The 17,253-nt window shown below is 44.2% G+C and overlaps 1 protein-coding gene across 3 annotated transcripts in view; it reads left to right on the top strand.

Moving 5' to 3' along the window:
• The window catches only part of PEX1 (peroxisomal biogenesis factor 1), a 793,672-nt gene that overhangs the window by 671,099 nt on the left and 105,320 nt on the right, over nt 1–17,253 (top strand). For all 3 annotated transcript variants that reach the window (XM_086941864.1, XM_086941865.1, XM_086941863.1), the window contains exon 21: nt 11,377–11,610. In XM_086941864.1, the coding sequence (XP_086797990.1) occupies nt 11,377–11,610 (234 nt within the window). The remainder of the gene's footprint in view (nt 1–11,376; nt 11,611–17,253) is intronic.

Raw genomic sequence — 17,253 nt, 5'->3', positions numbered from 1 at the left:
CCCTCTCTCTATCGCCCTCACTCTATCTATCGCCCTTTATCTATCTGTTGCCCTCTATCTATCTATCTATCTATCTATCTATCTATCTATCTATCTATCTATCTATCTATCTATCTATCTATCTATCCATCGCCCTCACTCTATCCATCGCCCTCACTCTATCTATCTGTCTATCGCCCTCACTCTATCTGTCTATCGCCCTCACACTATCTGTCTATCTATCGCCATCACTCTATCTATCGATCGCCCTCACTCTGTCTATCTATCTATCGCCCTCACTCTGTCTATCTATCTATCGCCCTCACTCTATCTATTGCCCTCCCGCTATTTATCTATTGCCCTCACTCTATCGCACTACCACAGCATCACTCAGGGGCACCACAACATCACTCAGCGCCACCACAGCATCAATCTGTGCAACCATTCAACAACAACTGGTTCAAATATGTTCTCTCAATGTGTCAAGCTTCATTACAGATGTCACAAAAAGATGTTAATATTTCACTTCTGTTCTTGGATTTTCATCACTAAAATACACTGAACATAATCTTCATAAAAGTTATTTACAAAAGTTTAAGCTATTGCTATTATAAATTACAATAACTTTTATTTAAGTATTAATTATTTAAAAAAATTAAGCCATTTTTATTGTAATATCAATACATCCAAGTCCCGTAAATACAAAACATGTTGCATTACAAATGCTATAAGTGTCACATTTGCAAAAGTTAAAAGTATTGGCATTGTAAATGACAAAGCTATTAATTTCGCTATTTTCAAAACCAACACATAAATAAAACAAGCATTGGAAATGCAATAGGTCTCGCAGCATTAGAGTTAGTGCTTTTAGAATTGTTTATGGGTTTTTTTGTAAATCTTTAGCATTTTTGTTTCCTGTAGCCAATGCTAAAGAATTAAAAAAAAAAGCCATAAACATTTCTAAAAGCTCTAACTCAAATGCTCCGAGACCTATTGCACTGTGTGAGGGTGAGGGGTTGAGGGTGAGTGAGGGTGAGTGAGGGTGACGGTGAGTGTGAGTTAGGGTGAGGGGTTGAGGGTGGGTGAGGGTGAGGGGTTGAGGGTGAGTGAGGGTGAGGGGTTGAGGGTGAGTGAGAGTGAGGGTGAGTGAGGGTGGGTGAGGGTGAGTGAGGGTGAGGGGTTGAGGGTGAGTGAGGGTGAGGGCGAGTGAGGTGTTGAGGGTGAGTGAGGGTGAGGGTGAGGGGTTGAGGGTGAGTGAGGGTGAGGGGTTGAGGGTGAGGGGTTGAGGGTGAGGGGTTGAGGGTGAGTGAGAGTGAGGGTGAGTGAGGGTGGGTGAGGGTGAGTGAGGGTGAGTGAGGGTGAGGGGTTGAGGGTGAGTGAGGGTGAGGGCGAGTGAGGTGTTGAGGGCGAGTGAGGTGTTGAGGGTGAGTGAGGGTGAGGGTGAGGGGTTGAGGGTGAGGGTAGGTGAGGGGTTGAGGGTGATGCTGAGGGGTTGAGGGTGAGTGAGGGTGAGGGGTTGAGGGTGAGGGATTGAGGGTGAGTGAGGGTGAGGGGTTGAGGGTGAGTGAGGGTGAGGGATTGAGGATGAGTGAGGGTGAGGGGTTGAGGGTGAGGGGTTGAGGGTGAGTGAGGGTGAGGGGTTGAGGGTGAGTGAGTGAGGGTGAGGGGTTGAGGGTGAGTGAGGGTGAGTGAGGGTGAGGGGTTGAGGGTGAGTGAGGGTGAGGGGTTGAGGGTGAGTGAGTGAGGGTGAGTGAGGGTGAGTGAGGGTGAGGGGTTGAGGGTGAGTGAGGGTGAGGGGTTGAGGGTGAGTGAGGGTGAGGGGTTGAGGGTGAGTGAGGGTGAGGGGTTGAGGGTGAGTGAGGGTGAGGGAGGTTGAGGGTGAGGGGTTGAGGGTGAGGGGGGTGAGTGAGGGTGAGGGGTTGAGGGTGAGGGTGAGTGAGGGTGAGTGAGGGTGAGGGTGAGTGAGGGTGGGTGAGTGTGAGTGAGGGTGAGTGGGGGTGAGTGTGGGTGAGGGATTGAGGGTGAGGGGTTGAGGGTGAGGGGTTGAGGGTGAGGGGGTGAGGGGTTGAGGGTGAGGGAGGGTGAGGGGTTGAGGGTGAGGGTTTGAGGGTGAGGGGGGGTGAGTGAGGGTGAGGGGTTGAGGGTGAAGGTGAGTGAGACTGTGTGATGCAAGGGCAATGCAAGCCCTTGATGAATACGGCCCCTAGATTTACCCACAGGCGAGAGCTCAGATCCAGCAGGCCAGATGCAAGATGTAACTGTAATGTCTCACTTGTTGAATAGTGCTCGAGTTGAATAGTGAATGTTTGGAATTTGCAGCGCTTTAAAACCCTGCTGTTGGTAATACTCTCAGTGCGTCACATTTAACTGTGCTTAATTGTCTAAGGGGACAAAGAGAAGTGACAATTTGGATGCTGCGCCACCCCCAAACATTTGCCCAGTTCCACACTCACACCCGTGCGCACACAGGCACACACAAACACACACACACACACACGTACGACATGGTGATGCAAACGTAAAGCGGGAAGCATGTTTCTTCTCACCAATAATAAACACAGGGTTGATGAGTTAGATGCATTCCACCCAGCCAAGAGGGAGATATCCCCAAGTGGGCCAGTCACGGTAACTCGCTCAGAGCCATAAATCACTGACGCCACATGCTACAGGGAAGGCGGCAGCAAAGTTCGCTGGATTCCCATGTCCACAGGGAGCACAGGTCGGCACCGGCCCTAAACTGCGCTCCATGAAAGCCACTACACAATCAAGATTGTGCCTGGTCAGAGGGTGTATCTCACCAGTTCCGGGATGCTCTCTGTGTCAGCAGACTAATAGGACTGACCCGAGGAGTCAAGGGGTAAGCTGCTTACTGTGACTTAGGATAGGGCAGACGAGTTCTTAATAGAATCACTGCCCTTTCCACTCCACTTCCTGTTTGTCTTGATGAACTTGTCAGGAGCGTAGGAATGGGATATGCTGATAAGGAGTGGAGAGAAAGAAAACAAGACGGACGGACGGAAGAGAGGGGAGGGGGGAGGAGAAATGCGACATGGAGGGAAGGGGAGGGGGCGGAGCGGGTTAAATTATACAAACAAAAAACAAGCCTTTCACCGTAACACGGCGGGCAGGGGAGGGGGCGGGCAGGGGAGGGGGCGGAGAGGGGAGAGGTGCGACACGGCAGGCAGGGGAGGAGAGTAGGAGGAGGAGGAGGGGGGAGGAGAGTAGGGGAGGCACGGCCTAGCGGCAGGCAGGCAGGGGAGGAGGGGGGAGGAGAGTAGGGGAGGCACGGCCTAGCGGCCGTGCAATCAAGTAGTGAGGGGGCGGAGCTGGGGGAGGCTGTGAGAGAGAGTAGGCGGCTGGGGGCATGTGCACGCGCATTTAAGCTCAATGCGCATGCGCATTGAGCTTAAATTTCTCGTGTACTGCAAGGAATCGCCACGATTCCTTGCAGTGTGGATAAAGAGCGGATAAGTGCCAATACTCTCGCCTTGCTCGATGCGCATGCGCATCGACAGGCGAGACCTAAAAATTGTCATTTACAATACCAATAGCTCAAACTTTCCTAATGCGATACCTATTGTATTGCAAATGTTGGTTTTAGTTCTTCGTGGCCAGCAGGGCTGCAGGGATCGTGTGGTTTTTGGGAGATCTATCCCCCGTCAGCTGGGCCTTATGCAGGTTTTCCTAAAATAAGCTTAGCTCCTTTTGGCAGGCCCATCTAGCTCCTTGCTGAAGGCTGCGAGTTCCCCATCTCGCCTCAGTTCACAACAGCAAGGATGAACACAATATCAACCCAGGTGTTATGCCCAGGCTGGAGGGAGAGTAGCAACTTTCTAGCGGTTTCTTTCCTGGCAGCTCATTTGCTCTATGTTGATGTACCTGAAGTGTCCAAGCAAGTACAAGTTACTTGTTCAAGGTAGCCATTCTTTATCCAACTTTAGTTGCCAAGACCGGAAGATAGAGACAACAGTATTGCTGCATATTTTATGAAAAGCTCAGGCACACTTCCAACCAGAAAGAAGTGAATCTCTCCTTTTGTTATTCCAGGATTTGAGGCAAAGTGATACAGGTCAAACCAGTTTGGATGGCTCTGGGTGATTTTGTTTTTTGAATATCAGATTAAAAAGCAGCAAGAGAAGAGCAGGAGATGTATTTCACTTGTACTGTTGTGTATCTACTTTGAAAGAATTGAATGGCTGTTAAGTGTACACCTACCTACCCACCCTCCAACAAAAAAAACGGTTCGGGGATGGGGGAGCTGTTAGGAGTATCTGTGGATTGGCATATTCACCCTTGAGTTTCACGTTCTAATTTATTTTATTTATGATTATGGAACTCCAAAGACGTCCACATGAAGTCACAGTTGCATTCATATTCATAAGTTACAATTCTAATTTACAAAAATTACACATAACATATCGAACCCATTCCTGAGATCAGACAATCATAAACAATATCTAAGGCTCAAAACACTTTCATCCATTTGACAGGATTCTAGCAAACAGCAGCATAATTGCAATGCAAAGTATCAAGTGATTTTCGTGCCATCAGTGCAAGGGTTTAAAAAATAAATGTGTGTATATATGTGTATATATATATATATATATATATATATATATATATATATATATGTATGTATATATGTGTGTGTGTGTATATATATGTATATATGTGTATATATATGTATATGTGTGTGTGTGTATGTGTATATATATATATATATATATATATATATATATATATATATATATATATATATATATATATATATATACACTACTATTATAAAGAGAGAACTGTGTCCTTTGAGCCAGGTAAACTCGAAAATTACACCACCAATCCAAACACCCAATACATCTTTGAAAACGTCAGGGCAAGCAGATGGACATAGGCTATATAAAAAAAATATGTACGTTTAAAAAATTTACGATAAAAAAAAGTAGTCCCTTGGAAGTAGCGCCGGCCGCGACGTGCGTGCTAACATCAGGAGCGCGGGGAGGAGCGGCGTACAGGAGCGCGAGGAGGAGCGGCGGACATGAGCGCGGAGAGGAGCGGCGGACAGGCGGGGAGGAGCGGCGGACAGGCGGGGAGGAGCGGCGGACAGACTGGGAGGAGCGGTGAGCAGCGGCAGACATGCGGGGAGGAGCGGTGAACTCAGGAGCACGGGGAGGAGCGGCGGCTAAGGTAGATGAAGCAGCCGCGGGTGCGCTCCGGGGGACCAACGGACAACGTCGGGGCGGGCGGGGGCCCTGAAGCCTGATTGCTCCCAAGCCTTTTGCTCCCGGACAACGTCGGGACAGGCTGCTAGTATATATATATATTGTGTGTGAAAAGTTAAACAATTGATATTACAACTAGGGGAAAAAAAAACGTATGTAAAGCACAACAAATAATTAAAAAGTACAACAACTAATTAAAAAGTACAAGGTTGAGTTTATTTCTAAATGTACATATTCATATTAAAAAGACTCAGTGCAAAATCATATGCACTAATTAATTCTAAAAAATCAACAGTCATACATAAATAACTTATATTAAACAAATTTACACCAATTTATACATAATAAAACAGTGGCGAAAAATGTATAACATCGACGCGCGTTTCGGCGTTAACAGAACGCCTTCATCAGGAGCCACAATCAATCTGTAAGACATATGCAGAAGAAATTAAAAACATGAAAGGGACATCAAATGACTCCCAACATACAAATCATTGTACATATTTAAACTGTGCTTACATAACAAGAACTCCCTATAGAATGCAGCTGAACCATATAGCTACACGGTATTTACAAAAAAGATTTTACATTTAAGCAGTGACTATGTGTTTGAACACAAGGAATCAAGGATAGGAGATTCAGGGAAGTCGGATTCCTATGGAAAATCTAATGAGGTGACTATACCCATCAGAGTATTACTAGTTCTAATGACGGTATAGGGGATTCAGAGAAATTGGAATCCTGTGGAAAATCCAATGTGGTGACTGTACCCATTAGAATATTCCTAATTACTTTGATGATATAACATGCATGGATCTATAGACTATAATTGAAGTCTTACCTAGGAGAAACACGGGATGAGTGTTCTCTAATCCTTTCTTGTAGATATATCAACACTTTTATTCTCGTTGGAATTTACACTTCACCTGGCTTACTGTTTAAGCTGAAAGACATGTAAAACCTATGGTAAGGCAATGTGATTAAACAGAGTTATATTAAGCTCTCCTTGGACCTATGGTGGAACATCGTTATCCTGTATAGGTAAGATGGTCTTGCCAACTATCAATTAGAAGATCAAGTATTAACCTATAGCTAAGATTTGCCATAAAGAGGCTTGTCATAAAGGGCCTATGCTTATTCTTATATCTTTGTTTAATCAAGTTATCAATTCTTCTCTGGCAACCCATAACGAGAAAATCAAGTTCCAAAATGTGGTTGTTTTTACTTAACATTGTGGGTTTGTTTTAATATGTTTACCAAACCTTGTCATGCACTTCACATAATAGAAGCCAGTGCACCTGATAGAGGACAGTACCTTAATGCTTGTTATAGAGCAGGCGTGTGTTTTTATGCTTCATGTGAAAACAAATGGTCATGTAACTCAGAGGACTTCAGATTTTAAGTATTCTCCTTAATTGCCAAGCTCAACGTTAAATCAACATAACTGCATGTGCGCTTACCCCAATAAGATGAGGGGCCAGCAGTTACATCAACCTGTGGGAGCTCCAATTACGATATGTACAAGCTCCTCACAACCAATGGAAAAGATAGCCACACTGCTAGTTGTAATATCAATTGTTTAACTTTTCACACACTGTCTATTTCCCTGTATTACGCATTCAGTATTTGAACAGGGGGTCCTTGTTATTTACATAGTATATATATATATATATCACAGCAATACAGTCAAAAATACATATGACTAATACATAGAGGATAAAAATCACCCACATAAGAAAGTATTGGCGTTTACAACCTACGGACTGACGCACCTTCATATAATTTTAAAAAGCACTGAAAACTCATAAAAATTACATTACAAAATATTTAATTAGGGGATAATAAAGTGATTGTAGTACTGCTGAGGGGATAGATAACTGCAAACAAATTGGCCTCAGCCATTTTTGCCAACATAACAAAGCAGGACAGTTAAATAAATAATACGGACGAAGACATTTTACACTTTTATTGGAGGTCGTCCGTGCTAAGATTCCCCTCTCCTTGCTGTATGGTTCAGAGCTGATTGATGTATCGAGATGGGGCTTTTTAAACACAGTAGAAGGTCGAATTCTTAGAAGCCTGGCCTCAGTTTTCCGGCATTCTCTGTGGCTACCCTTTGGCTAGAGAAGCACCTGGGCACAGGTCCTCGAAGGGTAGTGCGTTGGGCCGGGATTTAGCGAAGGTTCTGGTTGCGAAAATACATTTTAGATGGTCTAAAAGAAAATTAATTAATTTATAGAAATTTTATGATTGCGATAGATTTGTTGCAATTAGACCAGTGATTGGTTTTTACTCTGAAGTCGCACCAATTAAAAGCTACTTCGAAAGCCCAAGAGATGCCATTTAAATATTTGGGCGCCGACAGACCTGAACCAAATGGCCCAGAGCTGGGCTACATTGAGTGCAATGATAGCAAAGCAGAATATAGCTCAATACTGGGGAGCAAGACTTCCTCCCTCTTACCGTCAGTGGTACTGTGACATGGACGGCATAATGATAGCGGAGAAAAAGGTAAATACACACAGTGGATGCCCCTAGAAGTGGACGCGAAATTAGGGAAAATGGAATGCATTCAGGGGTAACATTTGCAATCCGCCACCAGAAGAGTCACTGTCGGATATGAGTGACTAACTGTGCAGGCCAGGGACATTGTGACACTCCCAACTTATATGTCGATGCACTGAATTGACAGTAAGAGAACATTACGAACCAGAGCATAAATATGTGTTCAGTCGTTATATATTTAACCAATGTATCATCATGTACCTAAGTCTACTGCTATGTAATAATATAAACCAATTAACGAAAATTGGAAATAAAAAAAAAAATAAAGCTACTTCGAAACAGGCGACCTGGTCCTTAAGTTTTCGTATGGACAGAAAGTCTGTACTTTAAAGAAGGGCTACCATCTGGCTATTGATTCCTGATTGATAAATAAAGTAAAGGCTTATATTTCATGGAATCTGCTGTAGAGAGTGCACCGCTTTGGGCTACTGTGGAGGCTGGGCATGCTTCTTTTAAATCCCCTCCTGGCTGTATACTGTACTTGATATCATTAAACTTCACATGCCATGTAGGCATGACCTCAACACATATTCCATACAAGGCAAGACATTAACCATAGGCTGCCGGTAGGCTTCCTCCAGGGCCAATAGAGATTCTCCTGGGAAGGAGTACAAGTAAAAAAGCCTGTTCTCTTGCCCTACTATTCCACTACTAGCCATCAAATAGTTTGAGTTGACAGGGGCAGTAGCTACACTTACTCAGAACCCATTATATACATTGGATGTACCCCTGACATATTGCAGAGAATTAATAATGAATAGTTCAGAAGAGATGGAGCTCCTCAAGTGGATGGATTCACATGAGTCACATTCACTGAAATAACACCAGGGCAACGTAGGGAACCAACTCCCAGACACCTGCACTTACCTGGTGGAAACACCAAGAATCCTTCCTCGTTTCTCCCAGAGCGCCATCAAAGCCTGCAAAAGAAACAAGAGCGGAAGGGCTGGATTGGATATCAGCACCACTGAAACTGAGAATGGACTTTCCATTTCAGTTTCCAAAGGGCAGGGTGCCTTATCCCTGCCGACCCGAGCAGACTATGCCCTTAACTACTCCCCTCAGTGCAGGCACTGTTGCGCCCCGCCACACCACACACCCACTTGTGTTTTGCCCCCCTACCGGCAGCCGATATCTTATCCCCTGACCCCTCTCCTTCTCGCCTCTGCTTCACCTTCCTCCGACCTTTTCTTCCTTCCTACTTGCCACTCTGGCTTCCGCCCCCCCTTAGGGGCAGTTCGAGCCCCGTTGGGCCTTTGGAAAACGTGACACTGCAGTTATCACTTCTATGCGCGCCTCCCCCGCACAACGATGCGGCACTCTCATGTGGACAAATCTTGCCATCACTGCCCCTAAGCCACGCAGCCGGCCCCCTCCGAGGGGTTGTAGGCAGGGCGCTGTGTTAATGCTTCATCCCCCCCCCCTGGATGGCACACACCCACACGTTCTTTTTATGCGCGGCCGGCCCCGACACGGGGTTGTAGGCTTATTGCTGTGTTCACAATAAAAACAGATTTGAACAAAGGGCAGGGTGAATCTGGCAAAAGGGAGAACGGGCCAGGAGATTAGTGCGCAACAGGAGGCCAAAGGAATCCAACAGCAGGAGACCAAAGGGACCCAGCAGGAGGTCGTGGACAGAGGAGGAGACTCCACAACAGTAGAGCAGTGCGCAAGTTCCCCTGTATCCGATGACCTCAATGATCCCCCACAGACGTGAACCGAGGATTGTTGGATGCCGCCAGAGGAGACTTGCATGCTGTCCACAACTCAGGAGAGTTGTGGCAGAGCGCCATCCGGAGGAAAGACCTGTGAGGAGAGAGGAGAAAGAAAATGAGGTTAGCAGTAGATCCGGAAGAAAGGTGTTCCTTAGTTCATCCTGTTATACGTGTGTTACAAAGTACCTAATAAAATGCCACAATTAGTAAATCTAACCTGCCTCCGAAGCCATGTATCCACCCATCCCTCCTGCAGGTGGTGTCAGAAGTGGGATTAGGGGATATGGAGGCTTTCGCTAATGGCATGGCCGACAGCCAGCAACGACTGGAGAAAGTCATGGAGAAATTCATAACCACTGCCGTGGAGGAGAGGGGAACCTACAGAAAGCTATCATCAACCAGATGGAAAATCTTTAGACGTGGCCTGGACCCCAAGATACAGCCATTGGATGCCTAGTCGATGTGTTAGGCCAACAATGGGGGTATACTGCCCTGCCTTCAGTAGTTTTACAAAATTATGTGGGGGGGAAAGACCCTGATTAATGAAGAAATTAGAGACAAACGCTGTTTCACTGTGTAGGCCATGTAGACCTTTTCCTAAGTAAACTGATATGGGATTAAAATCTTTATTTTATATCTCCACTTGGCTACCAAAGCAAAAGTTTTTCAGTGTTTTTTTAATGTCATCTGTCCTTGATATGTCTAGTAGCCACCATATGATTTATTCTCGAACAACCAGCTTCACCAACCCACACAATATTCATAATCCAAACCTTTTCTGACGGTGCCCAGTATTCAAATTATTTCTCAATAAGTTTGTGTCTCCACCGCAAGACTCGGACACAGACTTATTGGGAAAAAATTTGACTACTGGACACGGACAGAAAAGATTTGGATTATGAATACCGTTTGGATTGTTGAAGCTGGTTGTTCTGGAAATAACTCATATGGTGGCTATTAGACATATCTGGGACAGATGACATCGAGTACTGAATCACTTTCCTGGATTAATTTTGGTTAGGCCCTGATGATGTCTTCTTTAAAGAAATTACAGTGAGACGATCTTATGGCTACGAGTTTTGTATTATAATTTTGCTATATCCATATGAAGATTTAATTGAAAATAAAGAGAAACCAACAATTACAACGTTACATGGACTATTAAGTCTTAGGTGTTCTGGATCTTTTTTGTGAATTACGTTTTGTATCCGCTACTTGACCTCATACTTAGAAGGGTTTAGTGGCCTCTTCCGAGTCTTGAGCACCACTGTGAAGGTGCTATTTGGGACACTATCACACATGGTTTTGTGCGGTCTTTACCCTGCCACTTCTGCTCTCTGTTTGTGTTATTTATCTAATCACAATGGGTTTATTGAGTTGGTAGGGGAACTCCCTTCCCAAATTAGCAACCCCATTTCTGACACACTAACACATGCTTAGTGCATACACGGGTCTGGACTTTTAGATATACTATCTTTGTATGCAGGCCCACTTTGCCCATTATTGATTTCATCCCACTGCGTTCCTCACATAGCTGATGTGAAACATGGTGGTCCATTGCTTTAGCCCCGGAGATTTGACACCTGGTGTGAATTGTTTTAGCTTTTATGCATGGGTGGGTGATGGAACACATGCATGTGTGCATGAGGGAGTATTTGTTGAGCATGACTCTACATAGAGTGCAAAGGAGCAATGAAAAAGGTTGTGAGCCCTGAGGAATTATTCAAGATTGTTTACAGTGAGAGAATGTACAAACCATTTTGGACAAGGCAGTTCATAATTACTGCAAAACAGAATACACTTTCAAATCTTCTGTGTTATGCAGTGTGCCTGTGTATTCAATGGGGATTTATTATTTTATTAATTTATATTTTTTATACATTTTCATTGTCTTTCAGGATACAGGGTCTGGTTCGGATAGTGACATCAGCTTGTCATCTATGATTTTTGTTAACCACAGTAGTGGATCTGATGATTCAAATGGAGATGGAGAAAGTGGCTTAGACCATTCCCTTATGTCTTTGGAGACTTCAGAACCACCGCTTCCTGGAGAGCCTCGATCCAACATGTGGCGCCTTTACTTCGGAAGCTCCTATGAATCAGAGCTCGGAAATGGGACACCTTCTGATTTGGTAATTAACCACATTATTACTCCTTTATGAGACTGGCTGTCTTATTGCGTTATGACTTTTTCCCACACTATCCCACTACTCTTCCCTCTTCTACAGTTGTGCCCCCAAAGTTTCTTTCCAGTGTTTTATCGGAACTGCTTTTGAGAGCCGTAAAGTAAATACTATTCTGTAGGACTATCACTCCATTGTTAAACTTTCTCTGTTGCTGAACTTCTAGCGAGAGTTTGGTGCAACAGGCCCACCTATGTTTTTGCTTCATCAGATATGAAAACATAAACCCACCCATGTTTATCACATACCAATAGCATGGGTTTGTGATTAGGACATTGAAAACATCAAGGGCATTGAAATCCGACTTGGGGGAAATTTTAAGCATGCAAGAGTAATTGGAGTAATTCTACATTACTCTTTTGACATGAAACTGCTGAAAATTATGCAGATACTCCCATTCGCAAAATTATGCCCAATTTGCCACAAAAAAGCCTACTGCAGGAAAACAGGAACAGTCAAATTATAAAGTGTGAGCGGCTGCTGCTCTTCATGTTTTGTTGCATTTAGCAATATTTTTGAAGCAAGGGTGCATTTTGCAGTAATACGCTCTACTCGTAATTCCACATAATCTCACTTAATTTTGCTTTCATGTTGTGTAAATGCGCTAGAGCAAATTACACAAGTTATGCACACCCCTAATTGAAATCTTGAACCTGTGGTAGCCAGCAACATTTTCCCATTCTATGTGCCCTCTGTGTGAAATCCAATTTAAATACGGACAAGATTGGGTTCTGCTACTAGGTAGTCTTAAAACTTCCATATTGGATCTCACTTTGTCACAGGCTGAAAATATTTTTTAATTAATTTTCTAAATTTTGAAAATAAAGCTTTCAATTGATAGCATTTACTAGTGGATGCAAATCAGCCAGATAAAAAAACTAGGAACAAAAATCACCCATATCAAGTAATAATGTGAATGGTATTTTGTATCCACTTTATTCTTTGATCTCTCTACCAGTCTTTACTATATGTATCATGCCATTCATGATTGATTCTTAGTTTATGATACGTGGTGAGAATTGTTTTCGGGATTGTAAATGGCATGGAATTTAAAATTGATATTATACATGAATGTTGCAGTCCAGCTCAAATTATGCAGCTCTGAACTTTGTATATTAAGGGAAATGTGTTTTTTCACAATGAAAAATGTTTTTTATTTAATGGCAAAAACAATCCATATAAACTCATACTGTATTAGAGGAGAAAGGAAATTGTTTAGTATGCAGTTTAATATAAGACTGAACTACTACTACTACAACTACCTTGCTGCTCTCCTATAATTTGCCATTAGCTGTGTGCCAGTACATGGTTCATTCAAACCATGCTTGAGACTACCTTTCTTGGGAAAGTGTGGAAAACAAAACTCTGCAAGGGAAGCCTCTGACGCCTAAGTATCTCCATTTGGGACTTTCCCTCCTTTCAGAGTAGGACTCCTGTTAGAAAAGGTTTACCTGATTCAACCTCCCCTATCAGAGGAAGGCACTATTGAGCATCCAGCCATCCTGAATATACCTGACGGGGACCCCAGAACACAAAGAAGATCAGCTGGATTGGAGCTGAAAACGCGAAAGGTTACGTAAATTGCTGGATGTATCCTGAAAAAATAAACACAGCAGAACAGACCAACGAGAAAAGCCCTTACTGTGAGGAAACCGAAAAGGACAAAAAGAAAAGTGGGCAACACAAAATTCTAGTGAAAACTGAGTGAAGCTGAGAGCCACAACTTCCTAGCAATTAAGCATGGGCGAATTTTGCGGATCTCGCGTTCGCGGATTTTGCGGATTTGCGAACTCGCAATCCGCAAAATCCGCGAATTCTCGTGAATTTGCGGATTTTTTTTTATGTTCGCACGGGTTTCTGCAAGTTCGCGAGGGTTTTGTACAATTTCGCAAATTGCGAAATTGTACAAAACGCGTGCGAACTTGCAGCAACCCGTGCGAACACAATAATATGAAGAGAAAGAAGCTCCTGGTCACAGGAACAGCACGGGGATTGCGCTCATGAAAGTCAAGGATGCAAAGGCCTCTACCCAGCATCACAGCTGACTTTCCACGGTAGATTTGGGAAGAGGCACACCTGTCCAGCCTCGAAGACGCTCATGATTGTTTTTGGGCTAATGAATGAGTCACTGACTTTGAGCATCAACTAGTTCGAGCGACCATGTGTGTGTTACTATGCAATCGCCCCGAAGGGCGCAGGGGTCCCTTGAGTGAGCTGTCCATCATAGTGGGTGAATGGCGGGAAGACGGTGCAAACCGCGAGTGTGTGCGCGGGGCCAAACGTGCGGGGCTTCCATGTGAGTTCACATGCCTCTTGTGTGCATAAAAGGTCAGAGAAAGATCAGTTCAGCAGCCTGGCCTGTTGTAACTACTTTAGGATGGCGCCGGCAAGCTGCCAGCGCCATCCTAAAATAGTTACTAAGTTAGCTTCAACAGGAAGCTCTAATAGATAAAATCGAGCACCTGCTTTATTTTATCTATTAGAGCTTCCTGTTGAAGCTAACTTAGTAACTATTTTAGGATGGCGCTGGCAGCTTGCCGGCGCCATCCTAAAATAGTTACAACAGGCCAGGCTTCAAGTTTTGAACTTTTGCCCCCGGAAAAATCCGCCGCTCGCGGATTTGCGGATTTTCGGTAAATTCGCGGGAGTTCGCGGATTGCGAATTTACCGAAAATCCACAAAATCTGCGAGCGTAACGGATTTTCCGCCCATGCTTACTAGCAATACATTGCCAGACACCTCCTCCATATTGTTTTGGTCTTAAATACTGGATCTACCTAATCTCATCTGGAAGTGCACCCTCAACCATTGGGTCTGTGAAGGAAAAACTCACGCTCCTTTCCATAGGACTGTTCCCTGCGAGTTTCTAATCTGTTACAGCCCTGCACATATTCCTGTGTCTGTACTGCATTTAAGTCCTGACACACAACATTATACGAGCTTTGCAATCAGTTCCACTATTTAGATCTGTTGTGGCTATTAACAATGCCATGCCATTTATATTAGAGCGTTTAAAAATGATGGTCCGGAACCTAGTTTAGGGCATTGTGCTAGTCCCTTTGTGATATTTTTTTTGGCCAGGACAAATTACATCTGCCTCTTCTAGACAATCCTGAAACTTGCTGATAAATAATTTACCAAATATGTTGGCTGGTGATCCAAAGACTGACTTGGCCTGCTAGTTTGGAACATTCCTATCTCATTTCTTGTGCTTTGGTACAGTGTAGGCACCTTTCCAAGTATCAATGAACATTTATTCTGTAACTTTACCTTTTGGGGGACTAGAGGCCCAACTAATGTCCTTTTAACAAGATTAGTTATGGTCCTTTGCCCATCCTCCATGAAAACTGTTCTTAAAATATTAAGCAACTCACATACTCATCCTAGGTTGACGAAATCAGGTACTTACATGGACTTGAAGGAAAAAATATAATTTTGTGTCAAGTTGAAGTGACCGCGCTTTTCAGTCTGCTTATTTCCATATCTACTTGTAACACTCAAATCCTGAATATTCTCCGGATTTAGCATTGTTTTCTAAGCCCAGAGTCAGCCAATGCAACCTGAGCCTATGTGCAAAGGGCTTTATTGCTGACTCACTAGCAACATTTTTTAGTGGGGTGTTCCCCCTTTTTGAAATCTTTAAGGGCCTCAGCAGCAATGTGCATAGCAAACACAAAATATACTAATCAGAATCTTTCTAATCCTTCCATTTAGAGTAATTCAATCTGATTTATCTCCTCCTCTGGGTATCCAATATTGGACACTATCAGGCTAGTAAACAGCTTCGAGTTTATTAAACTATATTAGTCTGGTACTCAGGCGTTTTTCTGCCATAGCCTTCCACTAGAAGAGCACTCTGTGCTGCCAAAACATCATACTACAAAAACTGGTCTCCATCTAGGAGATTTCAAGGGGTCCACTCCTGGTTCGCAAGAAACAAAATAGTTTCTTCAGAAAGGGTCTTGGGGGAGGAGGTGCTGCGCTGGGGCTCTGCTGAAGGGAAGGCACTGCGGCAGGAAGAATATAGGAGCCTTCGCAAGAAGCCAATGTCATTTGGTTGGGCTGTGCTACTGGAACAGTTACGCAAACACATTTGAGACATGTTGGGCGACGTAGAGCACCCACTCTTGTCTTGAACTTAGACATTCTGCCGCCTCTTGTGACACATCGGCCACCCACACCCCTCCTACTTATGATAATCCCGTCAATGCTAGGACCACCCAAACTTGACCTGGGAGGCGGGTTAGGGAGTTCTGGGGACTGCTTCATAATTCCCTTTTTATTATTTTGAATGTGTGATTTTAGTGCCCCTTTCATTGCAATGCTTACTTTGCTTCCTTTCTTTTCAGTATACCATCAATGTTGTCTGTACAGCCAGAAAGTATATATGACGGCACATATATATTACTATTGTACCAGCACCAACCTAAAAATCAATAAAATGTCTTTTTTGTTTTTTAATATAGTTTCTTTCACTTAGACAGATGCTTCAAGAAACTTCATGTTCGAGGCATGTGAGCTGTAGATCTAGTGTTGGGTCTGGATGTTTGAAAATTGTTTTACTTCGGAAAAGTCTTTCCAGTCACGCGGTAGGTGAATCCTCCTTTCAGTGATAGTGCACATTGGCATTGCCTCCATTGTTAGATTGTATTTTTCCGCTATCGGGTTCGGGCGTGTAATGCTGCGCTCTGGTTCGAAACCGTTCTTCGGGTTCCCCTTAGTGTGCAGTCCACTCTACCCGCATCGGTATTGTTTCGAATGCATATCTCACTTCTCTGCGTAACATATCTATCGAGGAAGACCTCTATTTTAATCGGAAAACTTCGGGAAGGCCTTTCGGGCTAACCGCGTTGGTCCACCTCGCAATCGATAGAACGGACTCCATTCAAATTCTATTCTAGGTGCCACGCGTAGTATCCAAGCTCCGAATCACACGGTGCGCAACTTGTACTTGTCTCCAGAGCACAACGAACAGGACTGCGACGCATGCCGATCATTTCGATCAAAGAAAAAACTCTGAGATTATCAGACTTTACGTTGTGAAATGCAGAGTCAAAACGTCAAGTACACGACAGACGTCTTCGGTGAAGGATCCAAGCACGAGTTCAACGCACAAGGGGCCGAGGAAGAACAAGAAGAACTTGCATCTATTCCAGAATCGAACTCCGAGATGGAAGAAGACTTACCACAAGGTCAACATCCCGTGAGTTAACAACACCCCTTGCCCCACAATCCAAATCCCCCTAAACAAAAGGCTTTGGTTCCACCCCCACCTTCGGGCCATGGTCGGCACTGAGAAGATGTTTCTGATGCCTCACCCTCTGGCTCGGCACCAAAACACGTCAGTAAGCCTTCCAGCTTGGGATTGAGTCGCCCTAAGGCAGGCACCGAGCCAAAACCTTCAAGCTCGTAGCCGAAAACCACTTCGGAGCTGAAACCCTTGAAACTGAAATCAAAGACGGCTTCGGAACCGAAACCTTCTACACCGAAAAGACATTCCATCCCAGCACCGAAATCCACGGTGCTGAAGAATATTCCATCGAAGCAACAGGATTAAATTTTCACCATCCCAAATCCCAAATCATACCCAAA

This window comes from Lissotriton vulgaris, chromosome 10 (genome assembly GCF_964263255.1).
Source record: "Lissotriton vulgaris chromosome 10, aLisVul1.2, whole genome shotgun sequence".
NCBI lineage: Eukaryota > Metazoa > Chordata > Amphibia > Caudata > Salamandridae > Lissotriton > Lissotriton vulgaris.
The sequence above is the reverse complement of the archived record's forward strand: the minus strand, read 5'-3'. Positions and strand labels throughout refer to the sequence as shown.